This window comes from Sarcophilus harrisii, chromosome 5, assembly GCF_902635505.1.
Source record: "Sarcophilus harrisii chromosome 5, mSarHar1.11, whole genome shotgun sequence".
Taxonomy (NCBI): Eukaryota; Metazoa; Chordata; class Mammalia; order Dasyuromorphia; family Dasyuridae; genus Sarcophilus; species Sarcophilus harrisii.
In genome coordinates, this window is record NC_045430.1 from 199,290,671 (window position 1) to 199,308,611 (window position 17,941).

Here is a 17,941-nt window from a genome sequence, read left to right on the forward strand (position 1 = left end):
TTCCCCAGTTCTCCTAGCTGAAAGTGATCTCTTCTTCAAATTTTCTCAGAGTACTTTGTTTATTTCATTGTGCCCTCTATTCTTACCACTTTCTATGCAATTTTTGCATTGATTTCCTCATATTTGAGTTACATTCTTTCCTCACCTTCACCTCAAAGAATCCCCACTTTCCTTTAATACCCAGCCCAAATGTGTTCTAAAGAAAGCCTTTCTTTATTATCCCAACTGCCAGGCTCTTCCTCCCAGAATCACCTGGTATTCATTTGGTATTTATTATCTACATCTCTGTCAACCAGTTTGTATTATCTCATGTATTTGAGTTCCTTGATGGGGAAGGCTCTTTAACTTTGTTGTTGTATTCCCAGAATTTAGCATGTGCCTGGATATAGTAATTGTTTAATAAATGCTTTTAACTGATTGGTTAATTATACATATTTGTGTATATCATATTAACCCTTTAAGACTCCCAATTTCTTGAAGGCCCTGAATGTACTGTTTTTTCAACAACATATCCCCAAGACCTAACTCTGTTTTTTTATACAAACCAGGAACTAGTTGAATTGAATAGTGCACCTTAAATTATTCTGTAATAACAACTCAGATTTACACAATGCTTTTAGAATTTGAAAAGCATTGTACAAACATTATCTCATATAATCCTCACAAAAATCCTGTGAGGTATTATTATCTCCATTTTTCTAATGAAGCAATTGAAGCTCCAAGAGATTTAAGTGACTTACGAAGGTTAACACAACCAGAAAATGTCTAAGATGGGCTTCAAACCCACATGTTCCTGCTCCAGCACTATAACTTAATCACGTCATACTTCCCAGTTTCATGTCTTGCTAGCTTCATTTCCCCAACTAGACTCTAAACTTTTTGCATACAAGAACCATACTGTCTTTTTTTTTTTTTTTTTTTTTATCCCCTCATTGCTTAGACTAGAAAAAGATACATTGTTTTTAGATCTGAGTCTACAATTTCATTAATATAAGGAGCTCCCAGTCAGGAAACTCTGTTCACCGGTACCGACAGTCTCGGCTATGAAACATTTTTCTAGAATTATCTGGGTCAAGGAGAGGTTAAGTAATTTGCCTTTGGTTGCTTAGCTAGTATGTATCAAAGATTCACCCAGATCTTTCTGACTCAAGGCCAACCTTCCATGCTCTCTATCATGTTGCCTCTCAACAGAAACATAGACACTAAAGGAAAATACTCCATTTGTTTCCCATATCTCCCAAACTGGACTGTAAGTTAACTGAGGATGAAAATTACAAATAAGATAATATGTATAGTGTATGAATATAATAATATGGACCAAATAAAATACATGTACAATGTTTCCCAAACTTGAAAGTGCTATTTAAATGCATTTTATCATAAGTTTGGTTTCTCTTTTCCTTCAATGGGAGAGAGAAAATAGAATTGTGCTAATTGAAAAAAAAATTTAAAAAGGTGCTATGTAGATGTCAGTTGCTGTATCCTCTAGAGGCCTATTCAGGGATGAATATGTACTAGGTGCTTTGTAAAAATTCCTTAAGTGACAGACATTTTAATTGAACCTTCTTTTCTGGTTTTAGTCTTTAGAATCTAGCAAACTCTTCTGATTTTGCCTTTTTTGTTTAGGAATATTGCAGAAATCTTGTGGGATTAGGAACACTCTGAGCATGAGCTCTCATTGTCTAGTGCTGGAGTGGAGAAAACAAGACACCAAAACATCCCCTATTGTTTGCTATTGGTTTTTCATTTGTCTAAGACCTTCATACAAACTTATCAAATAACCATTCTCTCATTCTTCCTCCAAGTGAAACAAGATATAGATCCTGATTCATCAATCCCTTGGCCAGCTGAAACTCTTGATTTGTGGCACAAAATGAGCAAGAGTCCCCGTTTTATTCAGCAGTCTGTGATTCTAGGAATTTTGTTTCCTTCTGGTTAGCTCACCATATCTTAGTTTATTACCATAGGCTGTTTCTATCATAGAAACAGGATTTTCAAGTGGACAACTTATGGTGACCTTGCTGCCTACTTCTGGGGCTTTGTCTCTGGGAGAAAGTGGGAGAAATATTCTTTAACTCTCTCCAACTGTTTTCTCCACAATAGGGGTGGGTGGTTTGCCCTGGGAGGAGCTGTGGAGTTGAATATACATTGACTTCCAAGAACTTGGGGGAGGGAAAATACTTGGGCTCAGGGAAAGTTGGGAGTGGTTCAAGTTTCAAAGTGTTGGAGGGGTTAGAACCGAATTAAATTTTTATGAGCAACAGACCAGATGCCATGTTATGGACAAGTCCCATAAATCCAAGCAGTGGGGTACTGCAAAAGTTCTCCCTACTATTGACATTTGGACATTTATTTTTTCATTCACCTTTGATTCAGGATTGAGCAGCTTTAGAATCAGGGAAAATGGAAAGATCATAGAGAATTTGAAGGGACTCTGGGAGCCATCTTGTCCCTAACCCCCTCATTTTATAGATAAAAAACAGAGGCCAAGAGATTCATGTCCCTTGACTCCAACTCTAGCATTCTGCCCACTGTTCCACACTTCCTAAGCTATTTAAATTGATGAGAAAAGAAGTTAACATAGTCATGGAACCTCTCTTCAGAGTTGAAAGCAGTAACTGAATCATCACTGAATTTGTGAGAGGGTTTGGAATTGAGTATAATATACTTTTCATATTCTTGACAAAAATGATAATTTAGTGATGACTGGGCTTATAAGATGACATCACAGCATAAATCTGGATGGAAAAGGACTTTAATTTGTTTGCAAGATTTCCTGTCTATGTGAAGGAGACTTGCAAACAGAGTTTGGCAGCACTATTAGAAAAGACTAGGGTGCATGATTATAAGAGAATAAACCTAAAGACAAAGATAAATCAAGTAGTAGCTGAGGAATGAAGAAATGAAGCGTCTGATGGAGTAGCCAGAGGCAGGAGAGATTTAAATCATTCTCTATCCCTATATTACCCTTCCAAAAGCCCCACTCAAGGCTTTCCTCATTCATCATGTCTTCATTGATCTCACCAACTCCCCCCTTTTCTAACTTCCCAATACATTTTAAAAACATATTATACATAAATATTATGTTGGATCATCTATTCTGATTGCTAGCTGTGTGCTAGTCTGGTCTCTTCACCCATGTTGTAGGCTTCTTGAGGATAGAAACTCTGCATAACAGTTCTTACACCATCACAGAATTAGGGCCAGAAGAGACCATACAGGAGAAGGAGTCCGTCTTCCTCATTTTACAGAAGATGGAGCAGGTGCCCAGATATTAAGTGATTTTCTCAAGAATATACACTATTACGGGTTTGAGGATAGGATTTGAACTCAGATCTTTCCAATTCCAAGCCAAGCACTGACCACTATACCTGTGGCTTTGAGAATTGCCCTAGGTTGAGAGAGAAAGTGATTTGCCCATGACTCCACAACTGCTGAGTAGCAGAGATGGTGACCCTGATACCAAGGCTTCTTCTCTCCCTTATACTGGGCATGCTTTTTTTTTTTTTTTTTAATAACAAAGATACCAGAATTTATAAATGCACATTTGAGTATTGAGGTTGTTACCTTGAGAGGTTACACTCCTATGCCAGCAACACTTGCCTCCCCTTTGAGTTAAAAATTTGTTTCTGTAGAACTGTTTTCCGTTACCAATTTAGGAGCCACAGGAGAAAAAACTGTATCTTTACTTTATGGTTATATCTTGTTGATACCAAACCAAACCCCAAACAAACAAACAACCCCCCGCCCCCCAACCAAAAACCAAATTAGCTAATTCTATCATTTACTTTATTCATCAGATGTGGCTCCAAAAGATTTTTTTTTTGGTTGTTTAAAGATAGAAATACACCAACTCGATCCTCAAAGACTGAAGATTTCCAAACACTGAGATTATATAGGAGGCAGGGGCAAGAGCACTGGCTCTGGAAGACCTAAGTTCAAATCTTGCCTCTGATCTGTTTGACCTGGGACAAGTAATTCAATTTCATCTACAAAATGAGGGATTCTCTCTAAGGTCATTGCACATTCTAGATCTCTTTCTTTTTCTCACACACTCCACTCCATCCCATACTCTGAAGTAACTCTAAGAGTTTCAAAGCTGTTTTGATCAATGACCCCATCCTTGAAATTAATGTCTAACTCCCTTTGGAGTCCACTTTAAGGTGAAAGCCTTCATTTGTATCTAAATTCTTCTGGGCTTTTGTCCACATACCCTATTAAAATTATCTGTTCTGCTCTCTTTAGTCCCAGTTAGTTCCAAAACCTGTTCTCTGCCTGAGAAGCAGAGACTCACCACTCATCTAGGAGGAGCAAGAGTTTAGGACATTTGGTCTGGAAACAGCAGATTTCTTCCTTCGTCCTTATACCTCCTTGGTCCTCTGTGCTGAGCTAGAGTTGGAGGTGGCAAAATGGGTCAGAAGTTGGGAGGGGAGAGACCTTGGAAGAGTTCTAGGAGGGGGCATAGAGACCCAAGGCACAAAACTCAGATAACTAGTTGATGCTACCACAGTTAACGATGAAAGGGCCTCCTAGAGTCATAGAGACCCTCCCTTTGCATTCCCCAGCTTTTAAACTTTACCATCTGCTAAAAGAAGTGGGAAGAAAAGCTGGCCAACTCTTCAGCTAAGAGGCAGGGGCTACTACTCAAGCTTAGTAAATGAGCAGATTTCAAAATTATATGGTTTTGCTAGGGGCTGGGGTGTTCTTGCTTTCTGCTGAGATGCAGATGAATAGAGTAAATGCTGTGTTAATTGAGGGGACTGTCCTACTGTTTGACTCTTAGTGTTTGGTGAGAAAAATATTATCATCTGAGAACTTGAAGTCTCACAGAGGTGGTTAGGAGAAACCCAAGGAAGCTAGCTATCAATAAGGCTCAACTTCCCTTAATCTTTGACTAGACAAGAAAGCCCCAGTGCCCACCAATCTCACAGCCTTCATGCTTTCAGATTTTCTCTTTAATAACACATCAAATACACAGGTGACTATTCTCCCCTCTTCTTGGAACAGCCATCATTTGAGGAGGAGTAGAGAGTCCTACAGCTTTGAAGGATGGTGAAGAAGGCATGGAAGAGCAACTAGAAGGGAGTCATTCCTTACCAGTCTTCCCATGTGTTTCAGTCTGGCCCTCTATTTTCCTTTGGTCAGTTACCTCACTTCTATCCCCCAACACCCAAAGCTCCATATTGAAGGAACCTTAAAGTTCATTCAGTCTAACCCCCTCACTTTACAGATGCAGACCTGAATCTGACAGAGGGTCTCTCTCGGTCATCCTCACTCAGACAGGGGTGTTCTCCAAGCTTTCCAGCATCTGGCAGCTCGGGAGAGAAGGGAGGAGAGTGGTGGGGGTGAAGGACACCTGCAGGAGGCTGACTGGGAGAACACAGATGAAATAGAGAAAAAGCGAAGGGCAAAGAGTGCGAAGGAGGGAGCCAGCACAGGAGCCGATGAGCAACAGCAAAGGAGAGCAGTCACAGTGAAGGGAAATGGAGGTAAAAACCACAAGGGATCTGACCAGCAGTTAGGTGAAAGAGGGTGCTGAGGAGCTGGACAGAGACCTGGATAGGGAGGGATCGGGCTCTATTCCATTTAGAGGAAAAGTGGGGTTGCGGCAGGCACTGTGGGAACAGGCCAGGTTGGGCTTGACAGGCTGGGGTCCAGATGAGCGATTTCGCCGTGGGTGCGCTGGTGCCGGGCCAGATGGGTCTTGCGGCTGAAGCTCTTGCCGCACTGCGAGCAGGGGAAGGGGCGGGAGCCGGTGTGGACCGCCTGATGGCGGATCAGATTGGTCTTAGAACTGAAGCAGCGAGAGCAGACGGTGCAGGCGTGGGGGCGGCTCCCAGTGTGTACTGCCTGATGGCGGCCCAGATGTGACTTGCGGCTAAAGCCCCGACCACACTGGGCGCAGGCAAAGGGCCGGGCTCCGCTGTGCACCTTGGTGTGAGCGGCGAGATTGGGCCGGGAGCCGAAGCGACGGCCGCACTGGGTGCAGGCAAAGGGACGTTCGCCCGTGTGCACGCGCCGGTGCCTTGTCAGGTGCTGCCCGTGGGAGAAGCCGCGCCCGCAGTCTGGACAGCGGAAGGGCCGCTCGCCGGCGTGGGTCCGCTGGTGCGCCACCAGCCCCGGACGCTGGCTGAAGCTTTTCCCGCAGTGAGTGCACGCAAAGGCCTTGACGGCTGTGTGGGCCGCCGCGGCAGCTCCGGCCGGGCGCCGCTCCCCCTGGCCCCGCGCGCGCTCGGAGAACCCGAAGGGCCGGCTCCCGCGGTGTACCCGCTGGTGCGAGGCCAGGTTCTTCTTCCAGCCGAAGTCCTTTCCGCAGTCTGCGCAGGCGAAGGCCTTGGGTCCCGAAGGGTCTGCGGACGCGTCCTGGCCCAGGGGATCCGCGCTCGGCGGCTGCGGGGGTGGCGGCGGGGCAGGGCCCGCCGCATGCACGCGCCGGTGGCGCACCAGGTGCTGCTTGTGCGTGAAACTGCGGCCGCATTCGGTGCACTGGTACGGTCGCTCACCCGTGTGGATGCGCTGGTGACGGATCAGGTGCGTTTTCTTGCGAAAACGCTTTTCACACTCGGCGCAGGGGAAGGGCCTCTCTCCGGTGTGCGTTTTCTGGTGGGAGCCCAGGTGGATCTTCTGGCTGAAGCGCTTCCCGCATTCCTCGCACGGGTAGGGCCTCTCCCCGGTATGCGTGCGGAGATGGCGGGTCAGGTGGGCCTTCTTGCTAAAGCGCTTCCCGCACTCCGGGCACGGAAAGGGACGCTCGCCCCGGTGGCTGCGCAGGTGGGCCAGCAGGTGGGTGCGTTGCGAGAAGCTGCGGCCGCAGTCTGGGCAGGCACACGGACCCTCGCCCCGGTGCAGCCTCTGGTGCAGCCGAAGGGTCAGCTGGTCCCGGAAACGCCGCTCGCACTCGCCGCAGCCATAGGGTTTCTCCAGGACCTGGGGCCAGGATGCCAGAGCCAGCCCGCTCAGAGGCCCCGGGGCGCCAGGCTCCAGTTTACAGGCCGTGGCCACGGCCGCCAGAGGTCCGAGATCGGCGGGCAGGAAGGGACCGCTTGGAAGTAACTGGGGGAGGTGTTGGGGCCATGCAACCTCCTCTTCCTCTCCCGGGTCCTCATCCTCCACCTTCACCTTTCGGATCATCCAGTCTTCTAGAAAGACAAGACAAGGAATGGTACTGAGACTTCCAGACAGACTTTTCTTTCTTTTTGAAGGCTTTATTGATTTTCTTTTTACATTGTTCTCGTTTCCTACCCCCCAGCTCACCGAACCATTTCTTGTACCGAGAATTTTAACTGATCATTGATGTTTGACAACCTGTGACAACCTCATTCTTCACCTTCAGTTCACCAGCACTTCTTTTGCCTCAATTGATCTTCACAACAACCCTGTGAGAGTAGGAGCTATTTCAAATGATCTCCATTTTAAAATGGAAGAAACTGAAAGACAGATTAAATGACTTGCCCAGGATCACAAATGTCTGAATCACATTTGAACTCAGGTTTTCCGGCCTCTGGGATTAACATTCTAGTCACTAGGCCATTGTGGGAGCAAGAGGAGTCAGTGGTTGATCTGAGTTCTGATGACACACTTTTGTTTTGCTTTTAAATGAATTTGCATTTAATTAATCACAACAAAATCTATGTACATTTAGGAAAGAACAACACGTGTACAAGACATTTTGTCCATAGAAGATATGATTGCTTATTGATCATACTGAGTCATTTAATGAGATTGTATGTATATGTATAGTATATTTCATATATCTTCCCTAATGTGTCTGTGGCCCTGCTGTTGGATACTACTTGATTAAGTGATTTCTAAGGTCCATTTCAAGTAGTAAGAACAGAATTTGGACTCAGGAAGACCCAGATTCCTAAGTGTTCTGATACTTACTGGCTATGTAAATATAGGCAATAAATAGATTTTTCCAGATTTGTCTGTACAATGTGCTTTTACTTCTTCATCACTAGTTTTTGCTTGAACTCCACCCTATTCTATCTTCCTTACCCTGTCTAATAAAACTATTCTCTCTATGGTTACCCATGATGTCATCGACAAATCCAGTATCCTTTTTTTAGACTGCATTCCCTTGACCTATCTGTAACATCTGACATTGATAACCTCCCCTTCTTGGAACTCTTCTCCCTTGGCACCCTGACACTACATCATTGTGCTTCTGTTGCCTTCCTGACATTTCCACCTGTTATGACCTGTCCTTTCTTCAAATTCATCTTTACTGAATAATCTGCTTACCCCCTTCTAATCTTTTATTTTTGCAAAAGGCATCACCTTTCTATCACTTATTCAGGCTTGAAACAGTGCAGCCGAATTTGACTTTTCCCTGTTTTCTTTGTCTCCCTTTCACTAAGTCATGTTGACTTTGGGGATAGCTACTAGGTGTGAAATAGAAAAAGCATCAGGCCTTAATTCAAAATTCAGCCTTAGACACATTGACTGTGTGACCCTGAGCAAGCTACTAACATCTGTTTGCCTTAGTTTCCTTAACTGCAAAATAGGGATAATAGCACCTATGTTCCAGGATTGTCACAAGGATCAAATGAAATAATAATCATAAAGTGCTTAGTAGCTGTTATTATTTTTCATTTATAACGTATTATTGCCTACCACATAGTAAGACTATAATAAATATTACTTCAGCTTACTCTTTGTCCTTCCTATTCCTGCTGCTACCATCCTAGTGGAAACCTAAACATTTTATCATCACCTTTTTCATCTCAGCCTTTCAGAACCTTAATCTTCAAACTCAACTGAGGTGGTACTTACTCCAGGAAGCCTTTTGTGAGCCCTTCAGCTATTAAGGCTCTCTGTCTCTGTAAATATTCCTGGAGCTTTTTATCTCATCTCTCCTGGTACAATAGTTTGCTAGCCTAGGAGGCAAAAGAGATCTGGATTTGAAACCAGCCTCTAATGCTGTGTGTATGGCTTGGGCAAATCACTTAGCTACTTTATGATTTTATTTCGTCATCTGGGTTGTTGTGAAGCTCAAATATAAAGTGCTTTGCAAACCTTTAAGTCAAATTTGAAGTCCAAGTACTATTCAATCTCTATTGAATTATTATACTTATCTAGATAAGACAATTATTGTTTTTTTTTTTTTTTTTTTAGTTTGATCTCTGTATTCCCATGCTTCAAACAGTGCTTTGCACAGAGTAGACACGAAAGGCAATTAGATGTTAAAGTCTACAGAACTAGATCTGGAGACAGTAAAAACTGGATTCAAATCTTCCTTGAGATACTTACTGGTTGTGTGACCCTAGGCAAATCACTTAACACCTGCCTCAGTTTCTCTTTTTTAAATGGGGATCATAATAACAAACACCTTGCAATTTTGTGAGGATCAAATTAGATAACATTTGTAAAGTGCCTGGCACACAGTAGGAGCTATATAAATGTTTATTACCTTTTCTAAATAGTCAGTGAATTGAATTCACTGTTGCATGTATAGACTATTCATCCAAAAAAGAAGCACTGAATTACTCTTCTTAAAAGACTGTTTTTAATTATGTGAATAATTATTCACTTATTTATTCAAAAACACTCAATGACTTCCTATTCCATTGAAAATAATCTCCCTCTGTAATCCCATCCTACATATTTTGTGTGTCATTTAGCATGCTGTTGACTTGTATTCACTTTTTCTGCATCTCTATCTTTTCCCTCAGACTATATTTCAAGCTTCTGGAGGGCAAAGATGGTGTCTGCTGCTCCTCATGGATCCCCCACATTACTTAGTATGGCACTCAGCTTGGCCCTGTATTTGGCAGTTGTAGCTTTGTTGGATGAAAGCAGACATCAGGCAGATAGACAGAAGGGGGATACCAGTGGGAAGGGAGAAAAGGGAATGGATGTGAATAAAAGGCCTAGGGAATGACTGGCCTTGAGGAATGAGAGTTAGGGACCAATGATGGCTGCTGACAGACTGACTGTGTGTGTGTGTAGGGATCTCATCTGGGAACAGAGAAATGAAGGTCATGAGATCACACTGAGTGGAGAGCCTTAGCAATAAATATTCAACAAGTGTGTAATGAAAAATAGTACTGAAAAACAAGCTCAGTGGCATCAAAATAAAGTAATATCCCCTGGAATTCCTGTCATATTTATTTTCTTTGGCATCTGGCACTCATGCTGTCATCTCTTCCCACCCAAATAGATTGTAAGCTCTTGGAGAGTAGGCCATCGAATGAAGCACTGAGAGAGCGAAAGAGGAAGATTTTCACTGTGAGGGAAGACCTTAGGGATCCTAGGGAAACATCAGGGTTTACTTACTTTTGTTCTTTAGAGTCAATGCTCTTTATTTACTATTTTCTAAGGCAGTGGAATTTCAGAGATTTTTTTTTTTAAGAGAGAGGTTTAAATATGTGTAGAGGGAGGAGGGTTCATTGAGCTCTGAGTTACCAAAAAGAAGGGACAGGGTCTCAGCTCACCTGGGCAGGAGCCCTCAGGCTCTGTTTTTTGGAGTCCACCTTCTAGTTCTGCAGTGCTTTGTTCTTCCCCTTGTTCATTTTGGAAAACATCTTCAGGTTTGGGAATAAGGGTCCCTGGAAGAAGACAGGTCTGATTTTATTAAAGAGATTAATGATGTGGCTCTGCAGTGACCAAAGTATGGAACTAGGGTAGAAGCTCCCTCCCCCCTCCCAATCTGGTAGCAAGGGGAACATAGATTCATAGACTAGAATTGGAATGGGTCTTAAAGTCCTGGTCCAGCACCATCATTTTACTGATGAAAAAATTTGTCTGATGCCCAGAAGGGCCAAGTGACTGGTAGGTTGGAAAGGCAGGCCTCAAACCCAGTTCTTTTGAACTCCATCCAATCCAGTGCCCTTTCCACTGGATCCCAAGTTCCAGTCCAGCCAAGGCTTTTAATAGGATGATACACAATAAATCTCAGCCTGGTCTGTCTGACCAGATCTAGGTGACTAAACCACTGTTTTCAAGACGTGAGAGTAGGGGGTCCACTAGGGATTAAGTGAAGACCAGGTAAGGGAGGGCTGTGGGACTGCCAAGAATCCCTGGGGAACCAGTTCTAAGGCAAACCACTGGGCAGAATCCGTGTTCCCTAATCCACTCTTCATTCCCACTCCCAGTTGCTTCCCTTCCTCCCTCTGCCCTATCGTCCTGGCTATTCTTACCTGAGTATGCACCTGGGGGCCCTTCTCCCCCTGGAGGGGCTGTCTGTTCCTGGGCATCATGAGGCCTGTCCCCTGGCTCAATTTGTGGGGCCATCTCTGGCTGACCTGTCACAGGCAGATGAACAGACATCAGTTCTGTCTCCCCCACCCCAAGTCCCTGCGGTGCCTCCCCTGGCAGGTCTCTGGGCTGCAGTAGGGAGCCCCTCCCCTTTCCTCCCCTCCCTTCCTGACCCATCCCCTCCTCTCCCCTTTCCTCCATCAGGACAAGCCTAGATGTGTTTACTCCTCTGTGGGGGAAGGGGGCACCACAGAAAGCAGTTATGTCGCAATACTGTAGAGTTCTGTGTCTATCCAGGCAAACACACGGTCCCCCCCAGTGCTTCATACACAGCAGGGGGCAGGGAAGTGTAGGGGGATTGTTGGGAGCCCCCTCTGCAGAAATAGGGTCCTTCCTTCCCAGTTCCCCGGCGTCCCTACCCCTGCGCCCGGGGCCATTGCTGCCGTCCGAGGGTAGGGGAGTTCGAGGGCAGGGGAGTTCGGCTTTCAGAGGGCTTCCCAGATCTCCCTGCCCTGGGGACGACGGCATCGCCCAGCTCTCCGAGTACTAGGCTCCCTCCCACACCTTCACAGACACTAACTGATCTCTGTAGAAACGGCCAAGGGAGTTCTTTCGGGCTTACAGTTGGGGAAACTGAGGCCCAGGGCCAAAGGGAGTCTCTGGGAGTCCCGGGGGCTAAGCTAGGATGCTCCCCCCTCTGGACCGTTCTGGCGGCCTCGGCCCGGCTTCTCCCCCACCCCACTCCACCCCCAATCCCAGGGTGAGATGAAACTCTCCAGGACCTAGAGGGAGAGAGAGAGAGACAGAGACAAAGTGAGAGAGAGAGACGGAGAGAGGAGGGAGAGAGAGTGTGTGTATGTGTGTGTAGTATGCTGAGGAGATGGGGAGCTCAGGCTCCCTACCAGCTGTCACTGGGAGCTAGTGAAATAGGAGCCTAGTGGGAGGGAGGGGGGAGCTCTTGGGTCCTATTGGGCAAGTGGCCGTGGGGGGAGGGGTAACCACAATGGGGGGAGGGGTGGATCCCTCCCTCATAGTCTCCCAATAGGGTCTTCACGGGACTTGCGAGATGGCTCTAGCTTCCTTTCACAGTCCAAACCCCACGATTCAGCCCCAACCCCAAAACCAAAGGGCCCTCTGCCCCTCCTCCTCCCCAGGCTTCTTCCCCAGTGGCAGTGAATATTCCCCTCCCCTTTCTTTTCCTTCCTCCCCCTCCCAGCCCGGCTGGCTCATTTCCCCTCCCCCTTCCCTTCTCTCGGCAATCCCTCCCCCCTTCCCTCCCCTTGGGGCTCCCTCCCCTTCAACTCTGGCTGCCTTTCCTCTGCCCCTCCCCGCCTCCCCCCTTTCCTGCTCACTCTCTCTCCCTCCCTTCTTTTCGCCCTCCCTCCCTCCCTTCTCCCGAATCTGGCTGGCTCCCCCCAGCTCCTCCTCCTCTGCCCCCTCCTCTCAGGCTGCCTCCTTGCCCCCGCCGGGCTGGTGGTGGCGATGGGCTGGCCTGGCCTACCCCTTGTGGGCCCCCCTCTGCTCTTCCCTCTCCCCTCCCCTTCCTGCTCCTCCCCAGCCTCCTCCACCCCTCCTAGCCTCCACCACCCCTTCTGGCTCCCTCCTCCTCCCCCTGACCTCCCTTTTTTTTTCCTGTCTCTGGTGGCAATACTCACTCCCCTCCCCCACCTTCCCAAGCCTGCCTTTCCCTTCCCCTTCCCCTTCTGGTCCCCATCCCTATCTCCGCTCTCTTTTCTCTCTCCCTCTCCCTCCCTCATCCAGTTTATATTGTACTGTCTTCTTTCTCCCCTCCCCCTCATCTCTTCCTCTCACCTTCCCTTTTTCCTTCCTCCTCTTCCCCTTCCCCCTTCTTTCTTCTTCCTCTCTCTTTTCCTCTCTTCTTCCTCTCTTTCTTTTATTCTCCTCTCTGTCTCCCCACCTCTCAATCTACACTCTCCTGCTCCCCTCCTCCTTCCTTCTCCTCCTTCCTCTCTTGATTTCTCTTCCTCTCCTCTCCCTTCCCCCTCTGTCCCCCTTCCTCTCTTCTTTCTTCCTCCTCCCTTTTTTCTTTCTCCCCTCCCCCTCTCAGTTCTCTCCCTCTATTTCGCCCCTTCCCCTTCCTGACCCCTACCTCCCCTACACCTTCCTATCATACTCACTCTTCCCTTCCCCACCTCCTCCCAGAGACAAGCTCTTCCCCTCCCCCTTCCTTCCTGCTCACTCCCTGCACCCTCCAATTTTCTTCGTTTGTTCTAACCTTGGGGGATTTCTGCTTTCTCCTTTTCCAGTCCCCTTTATATATATATGCCCCCCTGCCCCACCCTTTCCTTTCTTTTGGGTCTCCTTTACTTTTTTCCTTCTGGTTTTCTCTTCCTCCTTTCCCCAAACTAGATTTACCTCTTTCCTCTCCCCTTCTCCTTACCTAGTCTCTACCCAATCCCTCCAGAAACGTGCCCTCCCTCCTCCAGCTTCCCTCCGACTTCAGGCTTCCCCCTCCCCTATGGACACCCTCTTTTTTTTTTCTCTTTTAGAACCTCTGCTTCCTCTCTTGAGACCCCACCCTTCCACCCCCTCTCCGATTCCCCCCCCACTCCCCAGACTCCCTCTTTCCCCAATCCAACCCCCAAAAGACCCTGCCCCCAGGTTCTTTCCCTCTTTCTCCTCCTCTCAAGTCTCCTATTTTTTTCCTTTGCCCCCACCCCTCAATACCTTTCCTTCTCCCTTCCCCCACACTCTTCCTCTTCTCTGACACACCTCTATTCCTTGCCTCCCCCAGGGACACCCCCTTCTTAACCCTCCCCTGACACCCTTTGATTCTCCCCTGTAGATAAACCCCTTCCCTTTCTTCTCCCCACCCAGATCCCTTTCTCTTTCTCCCCCCCACTCTTTCAATCAATCCCTTCCCCCTCCCACCCAGACCCCCCATTCCATCCCTCCCCTTCCTTTTCCTCCCTTCTTCTCTTTCACCCCCTCCTTCCCCTTTCCTCCCCATTCCTTTCCTTCCTCAGACCCCTGGCCCCCCTTCAGCCTCTGCTAAGACCCCGATCCCCACCTTCCTTCTCTCCCATTCCTTGCCCTTCTTCCTCAGACACCCACTTCCCTGACACCCTTCCTCCTCCCTGTTAGAAACCTTCCCCCCCCCACCAAAACCCCCAAGCCACGATGTGCGTGTGGAGGGAGTGTGTTGTGGTGTGTCTAGTGGGGGAAGGGACCATCGCCCTTCACCCCCTTTCCCCACCTGGCGGACAGCCGCAGAACCCCGGACCCAGGCGTCGGGTTCCCTCCCCTCCCGCCCCGGCACAAGGGCCCTGCCTCAGCCTCTGCGGACCCACCGACGGACATACAGACGGACAGACTGATGGCTCTGAAACTTCCCCGAGACGGGAGAGGGAGAGTCACGGCGAAGAGGGAGGGGAAGAAGCGAGAAGGAGGGGGGAAAGAACCAAGGAGGGGGGGGGCCGGGGGGGGTTAGAAGTTAAAGGAAGGGAGGGGTTAGGGGACATGAAGGGGAGGGGAGGGGCAAAACGGAGAGATGGGGAGGGAGAAGGGGGGCAGGGGCTTAGAGCCTGAAGAGGAAGGAAAAGAGGGTTAGGCACTCCAAGGGGAGGGGGGGGTTAGGGATGGGGTGTAAGGGGAATGGAGGACTAAAGGGAAGGGAATTATTGGGGGAGAGGTAATAAGAGGACCTAGAATGGGCGATGGTAAGTGGGAGAAAAGGGATTGGGGGGGAGGGAGATGGGGGGGGAGAGAAAAGGGAAGAGGGGGAGAAGGGAGGAGGGAGAAAGGAGGAGGGAAAAAAGGGGGGGGAAGGGGAGAGCGGGGAGGGAAGGGGCAGGGGACTGAAGGGGGGGCGCTGGGGCCAAGAGGAGCGGGAAGGTGGAAGGCCCCAGGGGGAGGGTAGGAGGAGGAAGGGAAGGAAGGGGGAAAGAGAAGGAAGGGGAAAGGGAAGGAGGATGGGAAGGGGAAGGGGATATGAGAGGGCACTGTTAGGAGCTTGGAGGGAGGGAGATGGACTGTTCTGGGGAGGGTGATTGAATGTGTGTGTATGTCTGTCTTTCCATAGCGGTGCCCGTGCTTTGTGTGTGGGTGTGTGTGTGTGTGTGTGTGTGTTGTGTGTGTGTGTGTGTGTGTGTGTGTGTGTGTGTGCGTGCGCGCGCGTGTGCGCGTTAACTGGTCTGTCCTGTGTCTGTCTGGGAGCTTAGGCTCCCCTTTCTCCCAGCTGGCTCCGCCTGCCCTGGTCAGTGCCCTCTGCCCATTCTGGCACTAACAGTCCTTCCTCTGACCGGACCCTCCACCCGCCTCCGGTCTCATCCTCCTATCTTCCCCACCCCTCTCTCAGTTCCCAGAGGGATGGGCACTGTCCGCAGGAGCCACGAGGCCCTGGGAGAGAAGTGGGCGGGGAGGGGGCACCTGACCACTTCGGTAACTGAGGTCTTCTCGACACGCCACCCCCCAGCCTGCCCAGTCCACTAGCTGGTCAGGAAGAGGGTTGGGGGCGGGGTTCGGGACAGGGGGAGGGGTGTGTGTGTCTGTGGTGTGTGTAAGTGTGTGTACAGGGGGGTGGGGCTGGGAGGGCATTTAGGGGAGGGGAGGGGGGCGGGGCTCTCTAGCCGGGCTGGAAAGGAGTCTGAGCCGGGAATTGGGGTGTGGGGCCACCGGCAACTTTAGGTGGGAGGTGAGGGGAGTGGGACCCCCCAAGAAACTAAACTTGTGGGGCCGCAGTCCCTCCGCCTGAAAACTTGGACGCGTTCCCCTCCCTCCCTGGGGTAAGGGGACACCGGGGCAGGTTGGGCCAAAGTTTCTCACTGCTTCGTGGCCAGTGCCTGAAATGCGTCCCTCTAACCCCCGGCCCCTCCCACGCCCCTCCCTCCGGGTGCCCGGATCTCCCCGTCCCTGGGCTACTCTTCCCAATGGATGGTTCCGGGAGCGACATTTCACCCCAGCATTCTGGCCTTGGCCCGGTTCCGAGCCGAAACCCGGCGATGGGAAAATCTAGAAGGGAACGGGAGCAGCGGGGCAGGTGGCTGTGGTGGGGCCAGTCACACTCACTCCACTCACACTCCGCCCCCCTCCATGTTTATAAGGTGAAATCAGGGTCAAACGAACATCGAGGGTAATCTTGAAGAAGTTACATCCAAGCAACCTGAGAGGGGAGGAAAGAGCCCAGTAAGGGAAGGGTGTGGAAGAGGGAGGAGTAGCCTCTATTTTAAGTATCGTGGTGAGGCAGGGCCTTTTAGTGGGTGGATTTTACATGGATGTATCATCCGAAGCTGGGTAATGGTGCAGTGGATCAAAAGTCAAAAGCCTGGGTTTGAGTCCCAGCACCTCTATTTGCCAGCTGCTGGATCACCTGCCAGCACTTAAACCCTTATTTTGCTCGCCTCTAAAATGGGCACAACGAATCCCAGATGGCACCGTGGTTTTAGAGTGGGGGGAGGTCAGCCTTTAAACCGAGCCTTCTCCACATGCTGGGCTGGGTGACTGTGGGCGAGTCACTTAAGTCCTAATTTTCACCACTGAATTTGGGGTTTTTGTGGCAGATACTGGAGTGGTTTGCAAGGTCCTTCTCCGGTACATTTTTCAGATAAGGAAACTGAGGCAAACAGGGGGAAGGGCTTTGTCCAGAGTCCCGGGGCTAGGAAATGTCTGAGGCTAGTTTTGAACTTGGGAAGTTCAAAGTTCTTCCTAGCTCCAGGACCAGCACGCTATCCACTGTATCCACTCAGCTGTCCCAACTTATCTTGCTTCCAGGTAGTTCTCCATGACTAAAACTTGCAGATGAGCTTCTGATCATTGTTAATGGAAGGAGTTTCCACCCCAAGACACCAATAAATCCCAGTCAACATGAATTATTACTAGTCTACTGTGGACCAGCTAGTATTCTAAGCTGAGGGTACAAGGTAACCCTGACTAAGGGTCCCTGCACTCAAGCCGCCTACATTTTAAGGTGGGGTCGGACAACATATACTTACTATATACAAAGCGAACACTTAGGCAGTTGGGGGAAGGGTCAGAGAGATCAGTAATTTTCATATAAAATATGGAACTTGAAGTCTTAAGAAAACCAGGAAGAGGGGGAGCGTTCTAGACTCGGAGGACCGTCAGTGCCAGAGCACAGATGGGGGTAGGGAAGAGGACTGATGTGTAAGAAGACTGGAAAGATAGGGAGAGGCCTGATTTGAAGGGCTTTTAATACCAAAGGAGTTTGTATTTTAGTGGGAACAGGCAGCCGCCAGAGATTATCAAGGAGTAAGGTGACCTGGTCGGACCTGTGCTTTAGGAAAATCACATCAGCAGCTGGGGGTAGGATGATCTGGCTTAAAAAAAATCCACAAAGTTACAACCACAAGGGACCTCTGTAGAGGCCATCTAGTCTAACCCCCTTCATCATCCATGGGAGGATTCTAAGATGAAATGACTTTGCCCGAGGGAAATACTGTTAGTAAGTGGCAGAGCTACAGTGTCCAGGTTTTTTTGATTCAAAGTCTGGTTTACTTAATGTATGTCTGCCCTGTGTACTCCCGCCATCTACCTGGTGGCTCCCCAATGGAATATAGTGAAGAAAGCATTCTGTTTCTACCATGGAGATACCTCTCCGAAATCCTTTCCTATCTGGTGTTGCTTCAGTCAAACTGAGACCTGTTAAAGACCTTAACTTAAAAAGCCCAGGTCTCCTACTGTATCCATTTCCTGATCTATATGTGGCCTTTGGGCCCAGGTGACTCTGGGGGAGAAAATGAGGCAGGTGTCCTTGCACAAGTCC

General features: G+C 48.7%; 1 protein-coding gene across 1 annotated transcript; it reads right to left on the minus strand.

Moving 5' to 3' along the window:
- Positions 1-902: 902 nt before the first annotated feature.
- ZNF467 (zinc finger protein 467) lies at positions 903-12,161 on the minus strand. Its single transcript, XM_031939354.1, has 4 exons — positions 11,619-12,161; positions 11,142-11,246; positions 10,437-10,550; positions 903-7,139 (listed from the first exon to the last, which is right to left on the minus strand). Exons 1-4 carry the CDS (start codon positions 11,725-11,727, stop codon positions 5,587-5,589), a joined length of 1,881 nt encoding a protein of 626 aa, XP_031795214.1. The 5' UTR covers positions 11,728-12,161; the 3' UTR covers positions 903-5,586.
- Positions 12,162-17,941: the final 5,780 nt, after the last annotated feature.